Consider the following 21,584-nt stretch of genomic DNA (forward strand, 5'->3'; position numbering starts at 1 on the left):
AACAAAAGTCTTTCGAACTATCTTGCCACCTGTCTTTCATTTGTCTTACGAAATACTTCTTACTATCTTAGCCAGAATTGGCCTGTATGTATGCGTATCAGTCCAACGTCAATCCGCAATTTTCTCGGAGTGAGATGGACGAGGTAAACTCGCACCTCTCTCCCCCTCTTGCCAATACAAAACCGGTTTTAAGTCGTCTGAGCAGTCCAGTGTGCGAGAGTCTTTGGGCCACAAAACTGAATACCTACTCAAAAAAATTCTGAGAAGTTTGAAATTTTTATGATTCTTTTAAATTTCTACAATGTTTGAGTTTATATCAAATAATATAGATAGCTATGTTCTATATTTTTGATTTTTTTGGTTCGAGAATGTGTTGTATGTATTTTAATTCCAAAATAATGATAATTAAATAAAAGAAAAATGGCACAGAAAAAAGCCTTACCCTTAGTCAATTGCATGTGTAACTGCCTCCCTTAACTCACAGCTACTCACATCCTTGGGCCACACTTGACTAAATAATTAAAGCTTATGATTATGTAGTTTCTTTCATTTTTCTTTTAATTTATGTTTTTTGTTTTTCTTGTGTTTTTTTTTTTCAATAAGATAATATCATGTTCATTTGAATTTTCATGCCCATGTTCATGTTGGTTGTTCTTGCTGATTTTGTATCCTTTGCTCTGTTAGTTAATAATTTTTTTGTTTTTGTTTATCAATAGTATTTTCCTTCTTGAATGGTTTGCAACTGCACTGAGCACTGCTTTAAGCTAGCAAGCTGATGTCTACCTCAAACTTATCATCTTTTTCTCATTTTTACAAACCATATAACTTACTGCCAACACACTCCTTGCTTGTTTTTTAAAATATCTTGCAAATAGTTGTATTAATATTACATGCTGTTGTAGATGCGGTTGTTTTTGTTGCAGTATCTGTTGAGGATGTATCAATAACTTAAATAATAATCTCAATCTCAAACGTTACGTCGCATCAGGTGGCTGACGGAACCCACAGATGCAGGATGTTGTCAGGCATCACCGGCGCTGCCTACTGAGACTCCAACCCCACCACTGCCAGATGCAGCAGGTCCACCCTTCGGTGTGTACACAGTCGCATTCGGGTCAAGACTGGAGCCGCTGCTGCCGCCACCAGCGCTGCCACCACCCGGTGAGGACGCCGACACAAATACAGTTGGGCCCACTGATACGGGCACTTGCTGCTGCTGTTGCTGTTGTTGTTGTTGCTGGTGTTGATGATGCTGCTGGTGTTGCTGATGCTGATGCTGCTGATGCTGTTGATGTTGCTGATGTTGCTGTTGATTCAATTGCTGATGTTGCTGTTGATTCAACTGCTGATGTTGCTGTTGATTCAATTGCTGATGTTGCTGTTGATTCAATTGCTGTTGTTGCTGCTGATGCTGAAGTTGCTGTTGCTGTTGATGGAGCTGCTGCTGGTGCTGTTGTTGCTGCTGGTGTTGATGTTGATGCTGAGCCGTTACATAATCGGGCGGCGCTTGCTGCATACCATAGTCGGCTACAGAATTCGGTGGACCCCCGCGTGCTGATAGCGGATGACCAGCTGCCGCGGCTACTGCTGATGCAGCCGCCGCCGCGGCTTGATGTGCAGCTGCTGCAGCACTGAGGCTGCTCAGCATAGGCGATGCAGGCCCGGGACCTGTCTGCAGCGGTGGCGTATCATTCATACGTAACATAGAACTCGCGCTGGCTGAGCCGCAGGCAGGCAGCAGTTGATCTGTAGGCATAACGCAGAGCAGTTGAGCTATTTTTGCCTTTAAATCAAGCACTTCATCCTCCTTGGAGCGACGGCGACCTATAAAATTGAGACGTGACTGATAAAACCATACTACGGCAGACAATGTGCAACCTACTTTCCGATATCTCCAGTTGCCGTTTGGCGTCGCCCAGAGCTGAGAATAAGTCCAGCTTAACTCTCGTCTCGGCCGAAAGATTCTTTTCAAGCGTACAGTTTTTATCCTGCATCGCGGCTAATGCATTCATCAGCATCTCAGTGCCAGGCTGCGCTGAATCGCGATTACGTATCTCAGCCTCAAACATACGCAACTGAAAAAAAAAACAGATATAATTAAGTTTTAATTGTTGGAACATTTATAACACAACGTCGCAAACCTCCTGCTCCCATTTGCGGCCGTGCTGCTCCGCCATCTGCTTTGCTTCTTCGGCTGATTTCAGATCGCGTCGCAGCTGCTTAAGCTCTTCGTCTATTTGCTGTTTGCGTTGCTTGCACTGTGCACTACATTCCGGGCGGGCTGCTTTTTCTTCGGCATTTTTGCGGGCTTTCTTCTCGTTATTTAATTGTGCGTCCAGCGATTGCTTTTGGCGACGCTCCTCTGCCAAACGTCGCTCGATAGTCTGCAGTTGCAACATATCGGCGTGCCGGCCATTCGTGAGCTCCTGTATGCGTTTCTCGAGCTCGTCACACTCTTTCTGTTTGGCCTGCAAACAGGATTTCGTAGTCAAATTTGACTCGAGCTTCTGACGCAGTTCATTTTCAATTTGTTTCATGTGACTCAATTCCGTGCGGTACTTCTTGACGTCCGCTTCCAGTTTGAGACATGATTCACAGATTTTTGAGACCACTTTTGAGGCTATATGCGAGATGGTGGACGAGGCTGAAGCAGACGCTCCAGATGAGGATGAAGATGATGTGGAACTGGCTGATGAGGTGGATGAGGAGACCGATGAGGCATCGGAGTTGTTGTTATTGTTATTATTGCTAGTACCATTATGGTTTTGTGTTGCTGTAGCATCCTTGTTGTTGTTCTGTTGATGATGATTGTGCGAGTGAGAATTGGAGTTATTCGCATTGTTGCTATTGTTATGCGAATTATTGTGGTGATTGTCCTTGGAAGCATTATCTTTGCGTGCACGGTTGCGACGTCCTGCAGAAGGGAAATTAAAATAGTGGTTCGGATAATTTTGTAATATAACTGTTAACCAAACCTTTAGTGCGTTCGACTGGTTCTACGGTAACAGCATCATCGACGTCATACTGCAAAACATTACCATTCGCCACCGTTGACGCCGCGCCGGAAGCGGTATGTGAGTTCGATTTTTTCGACGTGCGATGATCATCTGTATGGACAATTAGAAAAATACGCATATCAGTTATGTCTATTCACACACTCTGGCGGTCAGCTCACCACTTTTCTCCTTCGTTTGCTGCTGGTGCGTTGAATTCGCCTGACAATTACTGCTTGTTTCCCAATCACTACGGTCTTTACCAGAGCTATTATTGTTGCTGTTGCCACTATCAGCAGCTGGATAGCTATTGTTGTTGTTGCTCTTGTTATGTTTGGAATCCGCATCGCCACCACCGCCGCCGCTTCTACTTTTATTCTCTTTGTCCATACTGCGACGGTGGCTCTTGCCGCCAATGTGGCCATTGGATGTGGCTGGAAAAGAACGAGTTTATAAAATGTAGTGTGGGCATAAAAAAGCGAGGTTAAAACTGCCTCTAGAATGAAAAGCTACTTATTTACACAATATCAGCTAGAATAGTGTAGGTGATTAAAGAAATTTTATAGCTTAATGTTCAACATCAGTGAAATATTAAATTGTTAAAAATGCCAATACCTAAAATGCTTATGTAGGCATATACTCGTAGTATATGTAAGTAAACAGTCAGTTGCGTAATACATTTGTACATAAATACAATAATTGAGCGCTTACACTTTGCAAAGTGTTTGGCCGAGCTTCTTCTCCAATTTGTGGTGTACACCTTGACGTTGTTACACAAATGGGGGGACCTACAGTTTTTTGGCGCTTCCGAACGGCAAATGAATTTTAAGAGAAGCTCTTTCATGGCAGAAATACACTCTCGAGGTTTGCCATCGCTGTTAAAAAAACTTTTTCTGATTTAGATGTTGGGAAATACATAGCTGATGTTAATATACAAGCAAATAGAGATTCTTAAAAGCAAGGCCAGTATATGTAATTTAAGCTTTCTATAAAAATGCTCTACAGTAAAGTAACGATTAAAACATTATTGGCGACGTATTTATGTTTTTAAGACATGAAAATTTAGGAAAAGTTGACTGGTTTTTTCAATAGAAGCATCTGTCGCAAATAACTTAAGCAATCGAATAGACAAAATAAAATTCTAAAAAACCATTTTATGATACCATACATATTATTCATACTAGGGCTGTGCGATTAATTGATTACTCAAAATTTTAATTAATCATAAAGTAAATAACTCAATTATTCGATTAATTGGAAATTATGATTACTCAAAAGTTCAGTTACTCGAGTAATCAAGATTTTTGATTAACCAAAAACAAAAATATTTGAGTAATTTGCTTTATGATTAATCAACATTTCGAGTAAAATGAGTAATCAACATTTCAACTCTCTACATATGTATAAAGTAGCTAAAGTTCCTTGATACTTTGAAAACAACGTTTCTTAAAACAAAAAATTTTTTTCATATACAGAATGTAAAAAAGAAAATAAGCATTTTCCAAAGCAAACTCTTTTAACGAGCAAAATTATTTTTTTTGAGTAATCATATTTCAAGTAACTCGATTAATTATCGTTTTGAGTAATCAAAATCTTGATTACTCGAGTAATTGATTAACCGAATAATTGATTAACCAACTTGCTCGAGTAATCGAATAATCGCACAGCCCTAATTCATACGTATGGATATATAACTAAAGTACTGTATGCATGGATGTATTTATATATGTACAATTTCGCGTTATGAGTAGAAGCTATACATATTTCAACATTACCACCACTACTACCACCACCAAAACCAGCGTTATTGCTGTTAGTAGTTGCTGCTGCTGCTATGGATGCACCACCGCTACTGCCGCCGCCACTTTGAATTTGTAAGTAATTTTTATCATCGCCAAGTGTCGCAGATGCACCACTAACACCTGTGCCAGTTGACGCGTTCGCCGCTGCTGCTGCCACGCTAGCCAATATACTGCTTATATTATAATTGCCACCGCTGCCAACCCCACTATTACTACCAATACCACCACCTGTTCCACCAATACTATTGGCATTACTGTGGTTGTTGTGATGATCGTGCGGTGACGATGTCGACGTTTGATTGTGATTATGATGATACTGCTGCTGCTGATGATGATTATGATTTTGTTGTTGATGCTGGTGATGATGATTTTGTGCTTGCGTACTCGTACTACTGCTAGTACACGTCGCTGCCGCTGCCGCCGCTGCTGCTGTCGCTGATGCAAGCAAGCCATTTGCCGTGGCGAGCGCGCTGCAAGCAGCTGATGTGGTTGCATTTGCAGTTGCAGAGTTGCTGGATGCATTAAATGCGTTGCTGATTGCCGCCGTCACTGTCGATGCATGGGAAGAAGCGGAGGAGTTTTGTGCAGTTTGCGCCGCAGACGCACCACTGCTGCTACTGTAAGGACCAGCGGCTACCGCCGGCACAGTGGTACCAGTTACAGGTGACAATTGCGTTGCCGCTGGATCGTCTGTTGTTTCCTCTGGTGGCAGGGCTTGTTGCAATAGTTGCATATAAAATTCATTCTCTTTCGAAACTTCACGTTGCTTACGCTGTCGCATTCGATAGCCAATGTAGCTTTTGAAGCCAAAGCCCAGCGTCACCACCGGATAACCAATACTGGGTAGGGGGAGAGAAGAAATTTTAATGAGTTCTTAAAAGAAAGAGACAAGCCTGCCAGATAAAGCATACCAGTGCGCGGCAAATGGACGACATAGGTCTAAATGTGGCATATGACGTGCATCCTTCCATCTGATGCCTGCTTCTAGATAGACGAAGAGCATCCAAAGTATTATTGTTGGCAAACAAATGCCTTTGTCTGCGGAGTGAAAAAGAGAAACATTTGGTTAAAATCAAATAATAGTAGTTGAATGGGATTGCAAAATTGTTATGCAACTTTGTATATAAGTGTATACATATGTAAGTATGTAAGAATTCGATTTTCTCATGAAAGTCATCAATATTTTTCATTCGAAATATTTGCCAAGCATTCGAATAATTTCGTGTTTTTTATATTACCTGTGTGCCATACATACTGCACCCAGACGTAAGTGCTCGCTGCGAATAGCAACCAGTGCACTGGTATAAAAAACAAACACACCAAATCGGATGTTATTGCAATGCATACGAATAACACAGAAAATGCCTAAAAGGAGAAAATGTGTTTTTTTTGTTAAATATGCTAGATTTGAAAGATGAGCATATTGGTGCATACATACATATATTTTGACAAGGTTAAGTTTAAATCAGTATTTACTTAGAAAATTATATTTATCTCATTTTTCTGCTTTTGATTATTTTTTTACTTACTATTACTGTTATTTTATTGATTACATTTTATTGATTATATTTTATTTTTTTAATTTATTTTTTGTTTGTAATTTTTAATTCTTGCTACATTTTGTTATTTACAATTTTCTTCTGACTCTTTTGTTTTACTTGACATAATTTTCTTTTTTTATCTTTAATTAATGATTTTAATTTTCAATTAACTTTTTTGTGATTTTTTTGTAAAATAAATCAGGTTGTTGATTTAACAATACATTCTAATTTTTAATTATTTGTATTTCTTATAAATTTTTTATTATTTTATTTTTTATTTTTCTGTCACACTTACCAAGCCTTTATATTTAAATGAGTCATGCACCGACCGTAAAAGTAGCCAAAAAGGCCATAAAAATTCAAAACGAAACATAAACATAAAATCGGCGGTTATCACAATGGCCCAAAGTACAAGGAATTTCATGTACAGGACAGTTGCGCTGAAAAGAGAAGCGAGATTATTAAATTGTTTTCAGGATAAAGTAGCTGTGTTTTCTTAAATTGCGAGAATAAAATTGAACAGATCGAGATTAGCGGAACGTTTGTTGAACCATTTCACATAGTTAAAAAATATAAGAACTGAAATAAAAGGTTAAAAGGTTGTAAAAGTATAATTTGGGACTTCAAAAGATTATCATAATGCAGATTATTTTATTACTCCTTTCTAGCTAAGTACCCAAAAATAATTACATACATATTATAACGTATACATTAGATAAATAATTTTCTATACGATCTTTTTTTATTAAAAATTCCCTCAGCTCTGGCAAAAATTATATTTAATTAACAATTAGGTGTTTTAATCGCATCATATTATTTACAAGCTGTAATCCAATTTGTTTAAACGTTAAACAGCAACCAAATACGTCCACGCGAGTTCGCAAGATGAGGGTAATGGTAATCATTATTGTCAAATACCGCTATAAAAGCGACTAAGAAACAACAAACATAGAAATCTAAATAGAATCGTATGGGTATGGTAGCACCTAGTAGCGGCTATCGGTCAGCTGGAGGCGCGATCATTGGATTGCGCTGCGCTAAATAAATCAAATTCAATTAAGCGCTCGTCGCCAGAAGCGTACATACCAACACACACACACACACACATATACATGTACCAACTATATGGGCATGTTCAATTTGTTTGCAATACGCCAAGTACTCAAACAAATAAAATAAAAATAAAATGTATTATAACAACAAATATGCGTATAGCGTAGATAAACAAAGAAATTAAAAAAAGAATAAATAGAATGTAAACAAGAAGCTAACCAACAATGCGCTTGTTTGTGTTAAGCGTTTGCATTTGTGCGTACAAGCGTGTGGGTATTTTTTTTGTACGATGCCTGCATACAGCTGACGGATTTTCAAATTGTATATGGTTTTGCTTGATTAATGATTAGATCGAAATAAAAGAGCTCGAACGGGAGTAAAGGAACGCAATTTTAAATTTTCGGTACCTAAATTTTTTGTTCTCAAGTGTGATATCTTTTCTTAGCAAAGTCCTATTAGAAGCGAAAAGTTCATCGGGCTTGCACTAAAATGCAGATAAGTAAGTCCTAAGAGTTTATAAAGTCATAGAGGGTTGCTCTTAAAGAGTTCACTCATGGGTAAAAGATGGCCGGTGTGATTGGGAAGATTTCCATTTTTTCCAATGTTTTCCGGTCTTTCCATTTTTACGGCGGCTAAGAGGTTGTTTTTCTTGTTGCAGTGGCCTACTTCACTATGCCCGTTGTCGTCAAGCTCAACTAATGATAGGCAAAGGAAAGGTGCTGTTTCGACGGGGTCGGGCCAAAGGGGAAAAGGGGTTTTAGTTGAGTTGGTATATGAAGAGGATAGCTACGTCGGGATCCAGTCTAGAAAAGTAAGAGTTTAATCTCCTACAATATTCAAACCCTACCGATCGATAGAAGCAGTTTAGAGATGCAAGTTATTGCGAAAAAGATATATTCAGTTCTTTAGTGTGACCCATCTAATAAAAGGGAACAAAGCGAATTGCCACTGTCTTCTGGGTATACATTTCAGTAAAGTTAGGAAGCCGACTTATGCATAGGTATCAGAGATGGTCTTCTAAAAATATAAAGATTTTTTTATTGCGATTTCCCGAAATTCTAGTACGTAAGATGTTTAAAAATAAAAACACTAGCAGACCTTTCAAAATTTACAGATAAACTATTCAAATCTATTCTAATTTCGATAACAAAAGAAGTTTCAATTTTAACCCAATTTCAGTACACAGGTTTAAACAAACAGCATCTACTCACCTGCCATACATGCCCTCTGTAATTTTATTACGCTTTATTGGTCGCCGTAGTTTGCCACAATCGGCATTGCGTCGCTTCATCTTGTCTTAGCCGTAAAAATTCAAAATTTATAAACTTCTGCTGCTGCTACTGCTGGTATTCAATTCAAATTCTTTTTCAAATTTCTATACTATATTTGAGTTAAGTTACTTTATACGCGAATTTATGGCTGCATCTGCATTACCAACAACACGCTGTGCCACAGGCACACTCGCACAGCAAAAGCAAGGCAATTTGTATCGCAAGTTTTTTGAGTGGATAATGCTTTGGGAGTGTGACGGAGCCTATCTACTGATGACTGCTCTCACCCAACTGCCTTTCTGCTGGCTGACACTGCACTGGATTCTATTGCGTGCAATGACGCGCGCTAGTTTTCACTGTCTCGCCCCTCTACTTTTTCTTCAAAAAGCTTAGTTTTTTTATTTTTTGCTCCGTACTCCTTGCAATTTATACAATTTTCGAATTCGTACACAAAAACCAACTGCTCGTGTTGCGTATTTGGCGAATTCTAAACGTTTTTGTAGTTGCTGTTGTTTGCGTCGCCGTCGTCGTCGTCTATTTATAGTTGAGTTTACAAATATGTTGCTCGAAATGTTCCAATAGCTGTTGCGCCTATTGACCGCTGATGAAACGTCATTTTCTCTGCAGCGACGATGGCTGTTAGTGAGGCTGCTGACGGACGCTGCTGTCAGTTCGTTGCGCGAAATTCCAATGCAACTGACAAGTGTCAGAGTTGTGCTCTTCACCTTCTGTGACCAAAACAAGCAGCAGCTACTTATGGACGCACGCGTCGGCTATGCAAAGCGTTTTTGCTGTGTACGGCGCGCGCACGAATTTTTGGTAGGCAGTCGTTTGTCTATTTAGATACTTCTCTCCTCTCCTTGGCTCACTTGTGGTTTCTTCTAAAATTTATTTTTCACTTTTCGTTTTTGTTTCTCCTCCTATTTTTTTACTTCTTTTTGAAAAACTGCCATACGGTGTTTTCGCTTAAAATTCGTCTTCTCGTCGATTCAAATTTCAATTTGCTGCTGTCTATCGCTGCAAAATCAAAAAGTAAATAAATTAGATCTTTTGCATATTAGGATAAAATGCATGCAAATTGTCGTTTCAATGGCAAGAAACTAAAAATTTGTTGAAAGATGATCGGAATTTTTCAAAAATAGAATTGATACATCTAAATATATCTTGTTACTTTTTGGATGCTCAATTGCAAATCTAAACCTTTGGATTTCAAAAACTTTGTTCCTCGAACGCGTGCTGCAGGCAGAGTCACAAAATTTTTCATCAAGAACCGGGGCGCGAATCGACACGAAATTTAATTTTAAGATCACGGCATTTGAAAGCCTCATTTATTGAAGCTCGAATACACCTTATTCAGTATCAGTATTCAAATATCGAGTTTTGAACTGTCGAAATTTCTATAAGTAAATACCAATTTCGAGTTTAGGGGGTCAGAGAGAATTAACAGAGGTAAATTGAGGCAGCTTTGAGACAAAGAAATAATACAGTAGAGGAGGTGACATCTCCTAGTGTGAACCCCTGTTTTCTGCGTTTCGATGTTTGATCTCGAAATGGCGCTATCGAACGTCTGTAAAAATGAGGAATGACTATTAAAAACTAGTATAACTACGGTGACCATCCGTTCTGTTTTTTGCAGGACCGTACTGTTTTTCAAAGGTCGGTCCTGCGTAGTTTTTCAAACCTGAAAATGTACTGATGTTTTCCAAGTGTCCTGCATTTGTCCCGCATTTTATTCGTTATTTTAAAATTATCGGACAATGGATGGATTTTTTTCAAAATAGTGGTTTTTGATACTTTTCATAGCTTTTCTTCAATATCTCATGAAAAAATCTCCAAATCAACGTAAGCGACTTACAACTCGAAGGGTGTTGATGTGTCTCTTACCAAAATATATAACTTGTGCCGACTTCAATGAAAGTTATTAGTGCTACAGGCGACCATCCGTCAAATCAAAGTCAGTCAAAGTCGAAAAAGTGAGATTTTCAATCAAATACGCAGTTTCATTTGATTATTTTTTTTTCATTATTTTAAAAATTCGATAAAGAAGATATGAGCCAAAGATAATGAAAATCGGATTAGAAATGTAGATGCTATGGAGCGCAATCTGCACAAATTATATATTTTTGTAACTTGTAACTCGTCGTTTACGTCGATTCCTGACGTCGATTTTTGACTGCGGAAAGTACCAAAAAAAAAAAAAAAAAAAAGAAGGGTATTGTTTTCGTTTTGAACGACTCAAAATCTATATATATAAAATTAAGTGGCAAAACTTCCTGTTCGCATACTCCTCCTAGACGGCTTGCCCGATATCAAAGAAATTTTCAGGGGTGATTGGGGTCTGTGTGGAGGGTGCACATAAGAAATTTCATGTGTGTATCTTTGCACGTTTTGCAAAAACAAAAAAAAAAAATTAATTCTGTTTGGCTTTACGTGTTTTTTTCGGATTTCTATCATTCCTAGACGGCTAGCCCGATTTCAATGAAATTTTCAGGGGTGATTGGGGTCTGTGTGGAGGGTGCACATAAAATGAAATTTTCAGAAGTGATTGGGGTCTGTGTGGAGGGTGCACATAAGAGATTTCTATCATTCCTAGAGGGCTTGCCCGATTTCAATGAAATTTTCAGGGGTGATTGGGGTCTGTGTGGAGGGTGCACATAAAATGAAAATTTCAGAAGTGATTGGGGTCTGTGTGGAGGGTGCACATAAGAAATTGAATGTTTGTATCATTGCACGTTTTGCAATTAATTCTGTTTGGCTTTACGTGTTTTTTTGGATTTTTATTATTGTTTTGCCGCAAGATTGGCAATCCTGCCTTTTACTAATAAATAAACAGAAACAGCTGGCGAATGTTTACAATTATTAAAAAATATTGACAACAATTTAATTTATAATCTTATAACTGGAGTCTACTATCGCACCCTTTCCTCAAACGTGTATTAATTCAATATTCAAATAACTTATATTTATATAATTTGAAAAAATCTCCCTACTATACAAATATGTACAGCAATATTAACTAACTAGCGAATACCCGGCGTGCTTCGCTGCGCCTTAAAAGTAATTTTGTTTTGTTACTCCCTCTCACAACATTTGAAAATATTAGTTAATACTGCTGTACATATTTGTATAGTAGGGAGATTTTTTCAAATTATATAAATATACGTTATTTGAATATTGAATCAATACACGTTTGAGGAAAGGGTGCGATAGTAGACTCCAGTGCTTCATAGATCGATATTTTTTAAATCTAACTTCATAAAGTTCTTTAAAAATATTTTGTAAATGAGGCCATAAGAGCTTAGGGGGAGAGTTACAACACAAAAATACATTTAAGGCGCAGCGAAGCACGCCGGGTAATTGCTAGTTTACCTATAAAATAATCTTTTAAAGATTTTCACTTTTCGTGTAAGCTATTGTAATTATAATATGTTTTACTATCCTTTTATAAATATTCATGTAAAAAATAATAATAAGTGATTAATTTTTAAAGTTTAAAATGTATTTTTTTGATATATTTATACTACGTACATATATGTAGGCATATTTTTGAAAAATTGTGCTTCATTTTGAATCTATATTTATGGTCACCGTAAGTATAACGCAATTATTGTCATAAACAGTGCCAGACAAAAGTATTGGCACACAAATTTTTCGCAATGCATGCAAAGTTTTTTACTCTAATTTCTTATCGCAAATTTTGTATGAAAATATAGTTCATATACATACTACAACAAAAAACTGTGTGCAAAACTCAGGAAAACACAATAAATTTGCAGCTTCCAAATCAGATTCTAATGCCGAATTTCCACTAGGCATTGAAATGACAAAAAATGAACGCCGTTTAAAAAAATGCCATGTGGAAATGAACTTAATTAAAAGATTTTTGAATGTAATGGCATCATTATTTTCGAATGCCCGACTTTGTCATTTGTCATTTTTACCATTTAATGCCTAGCGGAAATCCAGCATAAGTATGCAGTTTAACATCCCATTAAATTTTAGTATAACAAAGTGCAAGTTTGAGGTGGAAAAAACGTAGTTGATTTGTGGCAATTTGTTTTTTTGCTGACGGTGTTATTTTCTTCCATATAAAGAAAGTTTGTAGAACATACTTTATAGGGAAGAAGCTGTGTGAAAAAAATTGCCAAAAATAACCATGATTTTTTAGCAACTTCAAACTTGCCTTTGTTATACTAAAATTGAATGGGATATAGAACTGCATACTTAGAATTTTAAAGTAGTATATTATGTAGTCTACAAAATTTTTGAATTTTCCTGAGTTTTGCACACAGTTTAGAGTTAGATATTCCATTGGCATGGAATCGAGGTGTTTCAGCATCAGGATGCTAGTCCATCTTGGCCTTGGTCTCGGGTTACAGTCCCTTTGCTTATTTTTATTTTCCATGGATGAAAGTATAATGTACAAACATATGAATTTAAGAACAAGTTTCAGTTTTAAATTTTCTTAAAATATAATTATTAATTACGTAAGTTTATTTAAAAAATTTAACTTGGTGAAAAGGCGGTTAAACAACGTGAGTCACCGTACTTTTTATACATATGTAGATTGTATTTTGCAATTATTTTACACAAAAAACAACAATAATTTATTTAGAGGTGTTAACTAATTTTTTATTGTTTCCTTGCCATAAAAAGATTCAAACAAGGCAAGCATTTATTATTAGACTTCATTCTGTACACAAATTACTAACTTAATCATGAGTGTCTGAAAACTTTCCCAACAAGGAGTAAAGGAAAACTTCTAACCAAATACCGAAATAAAAGCAAGTCTAACACATTAGAAATCTAAATTGACTTTGTCTATGCAAATATGTATGTTTTTATGACGACGCGCCGCCCACCACCCGCACTCCTGCGCAGCAAACGCCTACAACTTAACGAACAAATATTCACACATACATATGTACACAAAGTATTTGCGTTAAACCGTCAGCAAGTAAAGTTTTCCGATGATGGCAGCATTTAAGCGCTCATAATTAACTTGGCGGCCACCAAGTAAAGACAAGAAATCAAAAAATTCATGAACCATGAAAAAAATAACAACAAATTTAGACATAAACAGTCAAAAAACGTGCACTAAAATTCAGCGCCAAAAGCTCGTGAAAGCGGAAAATTATAAAAAATGTAAAAAGCAATAAAAAAAACTAACAAAGGTTTGAAAAAAGTCGAAACAATAGACTACTTGTGTACAAGATGCAAATAGAGCAATGGTGAAGGGAAAATATTGGCCAAAAGGAAGGGAAACACAAACAAGAATACTAAACAAATAAATTTTATTTATACAATTTTTGTAAATTTCACGTAGGATGTGCAGTTGCGTGTGGAAAAATTGCAGTGATCTAAAACATACTGGATATGTAGATTAAACAAAAAAATGTTTTTATTGGACTTTTGCACAACTCCAACGTTGCTTAACAAACAGAATATTCTCTCAAAGAATCGTAGTTTTTCCTTTGGTCTTCGAACGAAAAGGCATTTTTAGCTTTGTTGTTGCTTTGTCGGCAAGCCTCAAACCGAGAAAGCGGACGGCATCGATGGGCACAGTCCATAGTGCTTTCAGTGTCAGGTTCGTCGGGCGCTACAAGTGCATGGGAAGAGATGTTGGGTGACGAAAGCTCTATAATGGTATTCATTTCCTTTTAAATTTTAAATCTTTTCGATAACAAATATAAAGTTTCTTAAATTTAAGGACCCGTTTTATGGCCAGATTCACATTCACTACTTGTGGACTACTTTGATTGCGAACAAAGCTGTATGTTCTATTGTAGGAATTTTTTGTTTGTTTTTGTTTTCATGTGCTGCTTTCATTTTTGACATTGTTTCTTGTTCTGACGTCGCCACCCGCCAACCGCCCACCACACTGTGTCATTAGTTTCTCGCTTACTTTTGCTTTTGTTTCTGTTTTTGGCACAAACAATCCAAAAATGATTCGAGTTGAGTAATTATTATGCAAAAGAAGGCGCGGGCGCACAGACAAAAAATTCATACAACAGTATGAGATACCGAAATACATATATACGCCACTTTGTTAGCATTGTAAATGAGATAATGAGATGGGTGAAAGGGAGTAGATATGCACATACATATTTATGTATGTACGGATGATATCTGTGTAAGGAGGGTGATCAAATCTGACTGCTTACGGCGAAAGTAAAAATCACAGACATTGAATTAAATTTCAATCAGCCACGCTGATAAGCGACTATTAAAAGGATGACGAAGTGTAGATGAGTGAAAGAAAATAAGCTTTAGGTATGCGTGCGTGTCCTGGCAAGCTAGCTTTTAGCAAACGGCTGCAGGGGCGTCTTCTACTGTGTGTAGTCGAACGGAAATTGACAACTTCGGAACGCGGAAATGAAAATACGAGCAAAACGTTGAATGATCGAGAAAGATGAAGATATTAAACGAAATTGGCAATTTACGCGGGTGTGGGAAAATGTTGAGCGGAGAGGTATATAACCTAAATAAGAGAATTAACGAATTAAACGTGTTCTAAAAGAAAATGAAATACTGACATAAATTTTATAAAATCATTAAAAATAAGTAAACTTAGTAGATTTGGAAATATCTATGCACATACACATCTATGTACATATAATAAAGGACTGGCGGGTCAATACCACCTCGGCCTACAAGGATATACCTTAGCCACTTAAGCGGATAAATCCTACCGCAAATCTTCCACCTGGATGATTTAAGCAACCTGTATTGTAAGCCATTAACATACATACATATGTAGATATATCTATCTGCAATTACCACCTAGCACGGAGATATCGCCGATGAAGCCCACAAGCCATCTATTTTCACAGTCGAAATTGGGCTAATACCCTAATCCAAAGCCGACCCGCTGAGTCTAGTATTGTCAACTTCTACAGATCGATGAAGGTTCCTGAAAAATCCAAATTGAAGGTTCCATCTCAAAAAAATAGGGCGATTGTTTACAGTTTCGCCTCAATGTCTTCTAGTAGCGATTAGATAATGATTTAAGTCGCAGTTACAAAAGTACTATTAGGAAGGTATGGCTGATGCTTACAGTGGCCACACACGACGAACTTGTGCGCGAGCGAAAAAAATACACCTAAAAAGACTTGCGTGCCCTATGTACCTATCTCCCAAAGTTTACACTGCTGCCCATATGGAAATAAGGATTAAAATTTGAAAGTAATTAATAAAATTAAAGTAAAATATGTACAAAACTCGCAAAATCTATAAAGGTCCCTTTTATTTAAGAACAAAAAAAAATGTGCGACAGTTATTATTTTAAACTCTGTAAACTGAGAACTGTAGGAGAACTGAATTATCGGTCAACGAGGAAGGTTCTGCAATTCACTTCCGAATGAATTTCTACACCATTCAATTTGAATTCAAAGTGACTTTGGTTGAAATTCACTCGAAAGTGAGTTGCAGAACCTACATGGATAGTACATACTCCTCTATTTAAGCGTGTTTCTCAAGTTTTAGAAATGAGCACTCTCCCTGTTAAGGTTTTTATTTTATTTTTACTAAACATTTATTAAATTATTTCCTTGAAAAATTTTTGTAATAAAATTACTGTATTCATTTAAAGTTAATGGGAAAAGCGCACGTGACGCAAACATAATTGATTCACTTTACATCTTCACTCACTGTTTAACATCTATTTCTGTGAAAAAATCCAAATGCTATTATTATACAAATTAGATTTCATCGAGAGGACAGGAATACCAAGTGAAGTATTTCATTGGAATGACATACAAAAAGGAAGCTAATGAAATCACTGCGCACGCACTCAGCAACAGTTGCGTCGAGTTTTATATAAATACTGAATAAATGTTTCAAAGGAAAGCGCTTTTAGTATAAAGGCAAAAATAAAGCGTAGCGTAAATAATTGAACTGACAAACAATATCGGGAAAACTACCCTTAACTTCGAATCCATACATAACTTCATATATATATCTACACCTTAACCCAACTAGCCGCCATTAACACAGGCTAACACAACATAGCCCGCGTCTATGCCCCCATTTGCCGAACACCTTAGCAATCGACTGTAATTAACTGAAACAAAAACAAAATCCTAATGTCGATAGCAAGGATGTAAGCGACCAATGAGGTGGCAGTGGAAGCACTAAAATAAAAGGATGAGCGGCGGGAGGCAGACATACAAGTGGTTGGGGGGGGGGGGGGGGAACTCATTCAGACGTTGACAGTCACAGCTTTTAGAGAAACGGGGTGAAGCGCATCAGCGGATGTGGAAGCTGGATAGTAAGGACAAACACACAGGCACAACAGACGAAAAGGCATGGAAACAGCGTTATATTCCGGCATGTGAATATGGGGACAAAAAAAGAGGAAACCTATTCAAACCGTTTCGCTTTTATAGTTTCATTTGTCCTTTCGTTCTCCAGCCACGAAGGCGCTGCTGTTGCGGCTGATGATTGTTTGGTATTAGTATGCTTTCAGTTACATCTCTGCCAGCATATTTGTATGAGAGCTCCGCAGTTCGCCAACTCGGCAAATACCAAACTAAGCAATGTGATGCTTCTGTCGACGTTGCGGTCGTTGCTTACTCGGTTTGCTCCACAACGGAAGCGGAAATAGCACATAGCAAGGTGAAGGGAGATGCATACTACGATTGAAAAAAGATGTATACATATGTATATACATATACGAACCAAAATAGATTTGGTGTAAGCGCAATGATGAAGCGGGAAATATGAATATGAAATATAAGAGAAATGGAAAAATGTGGAAGACTGAGTAAAATGGAAAATGAATTGATATTAAACACTTGCTAGAAGTCGTTAGTATTTTGAGGGTTGGAATAAGTTGAAATAGTTTGAAGTACTTGGATGGTAGACAAAATGATGCAACACACACATAAACACATATTTTACATTATAGAAAAGCGAGACGCAGGTGTTGTTTGTACTGCATTTATACCGTATGATATAAGGGAGATAATACTTTACTATTGGGAATTTTTTCTATTTTTTTAAAGTGATTTTTCTTATTGTAACAACGTAGAAATTCTCTGCAAAGCTACATATGTGAAATGCTGCTGGAGTCACTGTCATTGACCAGATATAAATTGACCCGGTGCATTTATGTAGATAGGTCCGACAGTTATGAAGTTATTTTCCACTTTCGGGAAAGTGAGATCAAAACAAAATAATCGCTGATTCTACTCGTCACACAGTTAAGGCTTCAAAGTTAATGTCTATCATTGTATTAGAAGCTGAAGCTATCAACTTGCGATCCCGTCAGTGGTTATCTGATGCTCAAGAACCGTGTTGCTTTGATAGGAGCGGATCATAAGGCTTCGGCTGTCAGGGATGGTCATGCAAAGAGGTAGTTAGTGTTGTTTGGGCCCTATTAGCATGATAGGCATGTGTTTGGCATCTCGAGATTTGGGCGCGAAAGGTAGCTGTTAAGACGGCCATACCAGCCCGATCTTAGTTGGAGGTTCAAAATTCCTCAGGGTTTTGGGGAATAATGCTAGAGTGGCAGTCCTTAGCCAGATATGAATCTGCGTTATTCCGGTTTAGTAAGCCCGACTGTCGTGGGAGCTGAAGGATGGTGTGGCTGCGATTGGGACGTTAAACCGGATTAAGCTCTTTTGTTATATCAATCAAAACTTTAGTTTTTGTTCCTGCGACAGTGGAGGTTGTACGTCCGCATAAATTACGTACATTCGCAGGTGGCGCTTCATTTCGAAGCAGAGGCGTCTTAGGGTGGTTCCAACGGTTGCATCTTAACTGTTCCGAATGCAATGTGTTGTAGTTTACTATGGGGATTATGGCACTGTCGACGTTTAGCTGGTTAGTCTGACGTTCATCGTACATGTTGCACTAGATTTGAAATTTGTAGGATACTGGAAGCTAAAAATCGTGCAAAGTCGAATTTCAGAAAAATCGCTGGACCTCAATAAACACCAGACTTTACATGACACGGCCAAATGATTCTTTGATGTTGTGACTATGACCTAGTACCGCCCGTCAGATCTTGCATGCTATATTAAAGAAAGTCGCTTTGTAATTCAGCTATCCTGAAAATCAACCATAGAATAATCTGGGAAGATGATATTGAGAAATAACTTACCAGACATAAATTTATTTAACTCATCACGTTATTACTCAAGCCCTACAAACTACCTACTGGTTATTGGCATTGCTCCGTTCTGAATGGGTACATAAACATACATACATATCGATGGTCCTGTGCTATAACGACACAAATCCAAATTCAAAAAATAAAAAATGTTACTACTATTAAGTGGCTTATGTCTTTACTCCATGTCGAACACATGTCTAATATTTTGTTTTTATTTTAGCAATCCTTACTGCTTACTTTAGTAAGGGATGGAAATGGATTAGACAAGGGTTAGGGACAAGAGCCACTTAACATTAGAAAGTTTTTTTTTTTTGAATTTTGAATTGTGTCGTTATTGCACAGGACCATCGGTATGTACATACCGTCAATGCATCCAGGCATCGAGATTTATGCATAAAAATCGTTAAATCGTTATTAAAACAACAGATTTGTAAAATAATTGCTAGAGAAAATACCGCATATCAAGGCAATGCCTTCAAAGAATAAACCGTTTTATCGTGCCGTATGATAGGCGGTTTTGTAATTGGGCGAAGGGCAGTTTTGTAATTGGGCTATGGGCGATTTTGCAAAAACATCGACGATATATGTACATATAATACTGGATGGTTCAATTGAATAACTTTATGAATAGCGACCTTAGTATTAACATATTTTTAAGTGAACAAAGTGTGGATTGTTGTTTTGAAGTCAAGCGTAAAAAGCATTTTAAACACGCAGCAAAACTTATTATAGACTATGAGCAAATGTATGTAGTATTTCTTGTACGTAAACACGCATTTTTACCGCAAACTCGTTAAATATGCAAATAATCCACAAACAGGCGATAACGTATGACCGCATTGGAGTTTGCAACACCCAAAGGGCTGTTGTTGATATGCCGCCATCAACACCAAAACCACCAGCTCCCAAGTATATTAAACTGTTGGTTAGGGCAACGCGTCACTTTGAAACTGAGTAGCCACATATTGACGTTGGTAAGCAATAAGTATACATTTTTGAACAATGAATAATATATGTATGTATGTATGCACATTGTTATGAAAATATTATCATTATATTCTTTAAAAAATTTTATTTCCTCAAACCGCTTACCAAAAGTCCCGGCTTCAACTATAGCTACAAAAAACGTATTGAAGGCAGGCAATTTAAGTGGATTTTTCAGCATCCACTTCGTTTGTGTGCCTGCCTTTAGGCCCCCCATATCTCTCATCCACCCATTACCTTGCCTAATTCAATTGAGTTTGCTCGCTCACTCGCTCTAGAGGATTGAGAGCGAACGGCTTACGAAAAAAAACATACACACAAAAAAGAGCAAACGAAGGCAGCGCAGGATGTCAACGTCGTCGTATAAGCAGAGCAGCTTTTACCGTTTTTGACACGGCGGCAATAGCGCACTGATTTGCGTTGACGCTTACGTTGCTATTCCAACAAACAATGCTGATCACTGTAGGGGGGTGCAGCAATAGCGCGATACGATGGAGCGCTGGCTCATGCAATTCTGCGAAGATGTGTGCAATGTGAAACTTACCAATGATTTGTAACGAATTTTGCACATCGGAACTTGCACTATTCACTGGTAACGACACTTCCTACCACTTTACTATTTCCCCAACTCGCTATTTCCCAACAACGTTTTGTTGCCAACTCTTTTTGCCAGCTTGGCTGTCACAAACCCTGAATATTTTAAACTATTTCGCACCAGCAATGCAGGCGGAAAAGCATTTCTACACCATAAAACTTAAACCAACTATTCACAAGAATATGGCAAACAAAATTTAAGTACAGAACAAACACCAAATAAGCTAAAGACAACCGAAGCGCCGACGTCGCCGTCGGTGTCGCACCAGCAAGGAAACAACAAAAAAGTAGTTGTGATGAAAAAATTTTTCACACAGGCCAAAATGGTGGTAAAACTATGTTTCTTCTTGCACAAACCACTCTGCAGATATGGCCACAAATAAATTAAACTTTTATGTGATAATTACACAAAATTTGTTCACTTTTGTGCTGTTTTTACCGCAGTAAAGTAATTTTTTCGAAATTTTCACTCCTTGCTGCCGTTTTTCGATTCGTCGCGACTCGTAGGATGATTTGTGACGCTGCCAGATGTTGACAACGTCGCATATTTACGCAAGCCAAAAATTAAGCGGCCGGAATTAAGGACTTTCGCTTATTTTTGTGGTAAATGACGAATAGTTGAATGCGACCTTTTAAAATATAGTGCATAGAATATTTAAAAAACGTTTATGAATTGAATAGTGAACGAAACTTACAAGTTTTCGCAATATTCGGCCTGAAAATAAAAACCGAGTAAGCTTTATAGTGGCATCCGCAACACTGAAAAACGCAGGGTTGCTATGTAAATGGCAATAAAGAAAAATTGGGAACACAAGTAGGGTGTTAAGAAAGAAACAAAAATTTAAGCAAATATATTGTTACGATTATCCTCGAAACCTTGAGGGATTTCCCAAATATACTCGGGCTCGTATCGCTGGATTGTTAAATAAAGGCTAACGATGACCGAATTGTAGTACAATTAACTTTATTGTACAACAAACAATTTACAATACTTGCTAATACAGTAAAAACACTTTACAATACTTGTTAAAGCAATAACAACGCTTTACTACTTGTTAACACAATTAAACTTATAGCTTGCTTATTCGCAACTCGATTCTCCGCTAACTTTACTTGTAGCTTGCTGACTTGTAACTCCGTAACTAACTCACCTCGTGGTGGCGGCGCCCTGCGCTGGCACTTATGGCAACTCTAGAACATTCTGAAGTTTATCGCTCATTCTCTTTCTC

At 37.5% G+C, this 21,584-nt stretch overlaps 2 protein-coding genes across 5 annotated transcripts in view; both read right to left on the bottom strand.

Moving 5' to 3' along the window:
• Positions 1-532: 532 nt before the first annotated feature.
• On the bottom strand, positions 533-9,580 carry LOC118744587 (macoilin-2). The gene is made up of 10 exons (XM_036477711.1): positions 8,601-9,580; positions 6,632-6,776; positions 6,034-6,160; positions 5,707-5,833; positions 4,769-5,634; positions 3,176-3,427; positions 2,976-3,107; positions 2,142-2,914; positions 1,883-2,075; positions 533-1,824 (listed from the first exon to the last, which is right to left on the bottom strand). Exons 1-10 carry the CDS (start codon positions 8,678-8,680, stop codon positions 1,022-1,024), a joined length of 3,498 nt encoding a protein of 1,165 aa, XP_036333604.1. The 5' UTR covers positions 8,681-9,580; the 3' UTR covers positions 533-1,021.
• LOC118744588 (integrator complex subunit 6 homolog) overlaps positions 9,117-21,584 on the bottom strand; it is a 147,220-nt gene continuing 134,752 nt past the window's right edge. The window contains exons 1-2 of one of the 4 annotated variants that reach the window (XR_004993569.1): positions 20,795-20,933; positions 9,592-9,677 (exon numbers count right to left, since the gene is read on the bottom strand). Coding sequence is in view for 2 of the 4 variants with exons in the window: in XM_036477716.1 (XP_036333609.1) it covers positions 9,589-9,677 (89 nt within the window). In the remaining 2 variants the exon portion in view is untranslated. Of the gene's footprint in view, positions 9,678-20,762; positions 20,934-21,584 lie in introns of those variants that run through there. The other 3 variants (XR_004993568.1, XM_036477716.1, XM_036477715.1) reach the window with 3 other exon arrangements.

The sequence above is a fragment of the Rhagoletis pomonella genome, unplaced genomic scaffold (assembly GCF_013731165.1).
Source record: "Rhagoletis pomonella isolate Grant_MI unplaced genomic scaffold, Rhpom_1.0 Rhpom_scaffold_00008, whole genome shotgun sequence".
In the NCBI taxonomy this organism is placed as follows: domain Eukaryota; kingdom Metazoa; phylum Arthropoda; class Insecta; order Diptera; family Tephritidae; genus Rhagoletis; species Rhagoletis pomonella.

What these genes read in the sequence shown, in the direction of transcription:
- LOC118744587 (XM_036477711.1), bottom strand. Translation starts at nt 8,680, where the DNA reads ATGAAGCGACGCAATGCCGATTGTGGCAAACTACGGCGACCAATAAAG. An exon ending in CATTTAAATATAAAGGCTTG is followed by an intron (nt 6,161 to 6,631) that starts GTAAGTGTGACA and finishes TTCTCCTTTTAG; the next exon opens with GCATTTTCTGTGTTATTCGT. An exon ending in GCAGTATGTATGGCACACAG is followed by an intron (nt 5,834 to 6,033) that starts GTAATATAAAAA and finishes TTCACTCCGCAG; the next exon opens with ACAAAGGCATTTGTTTGCCA.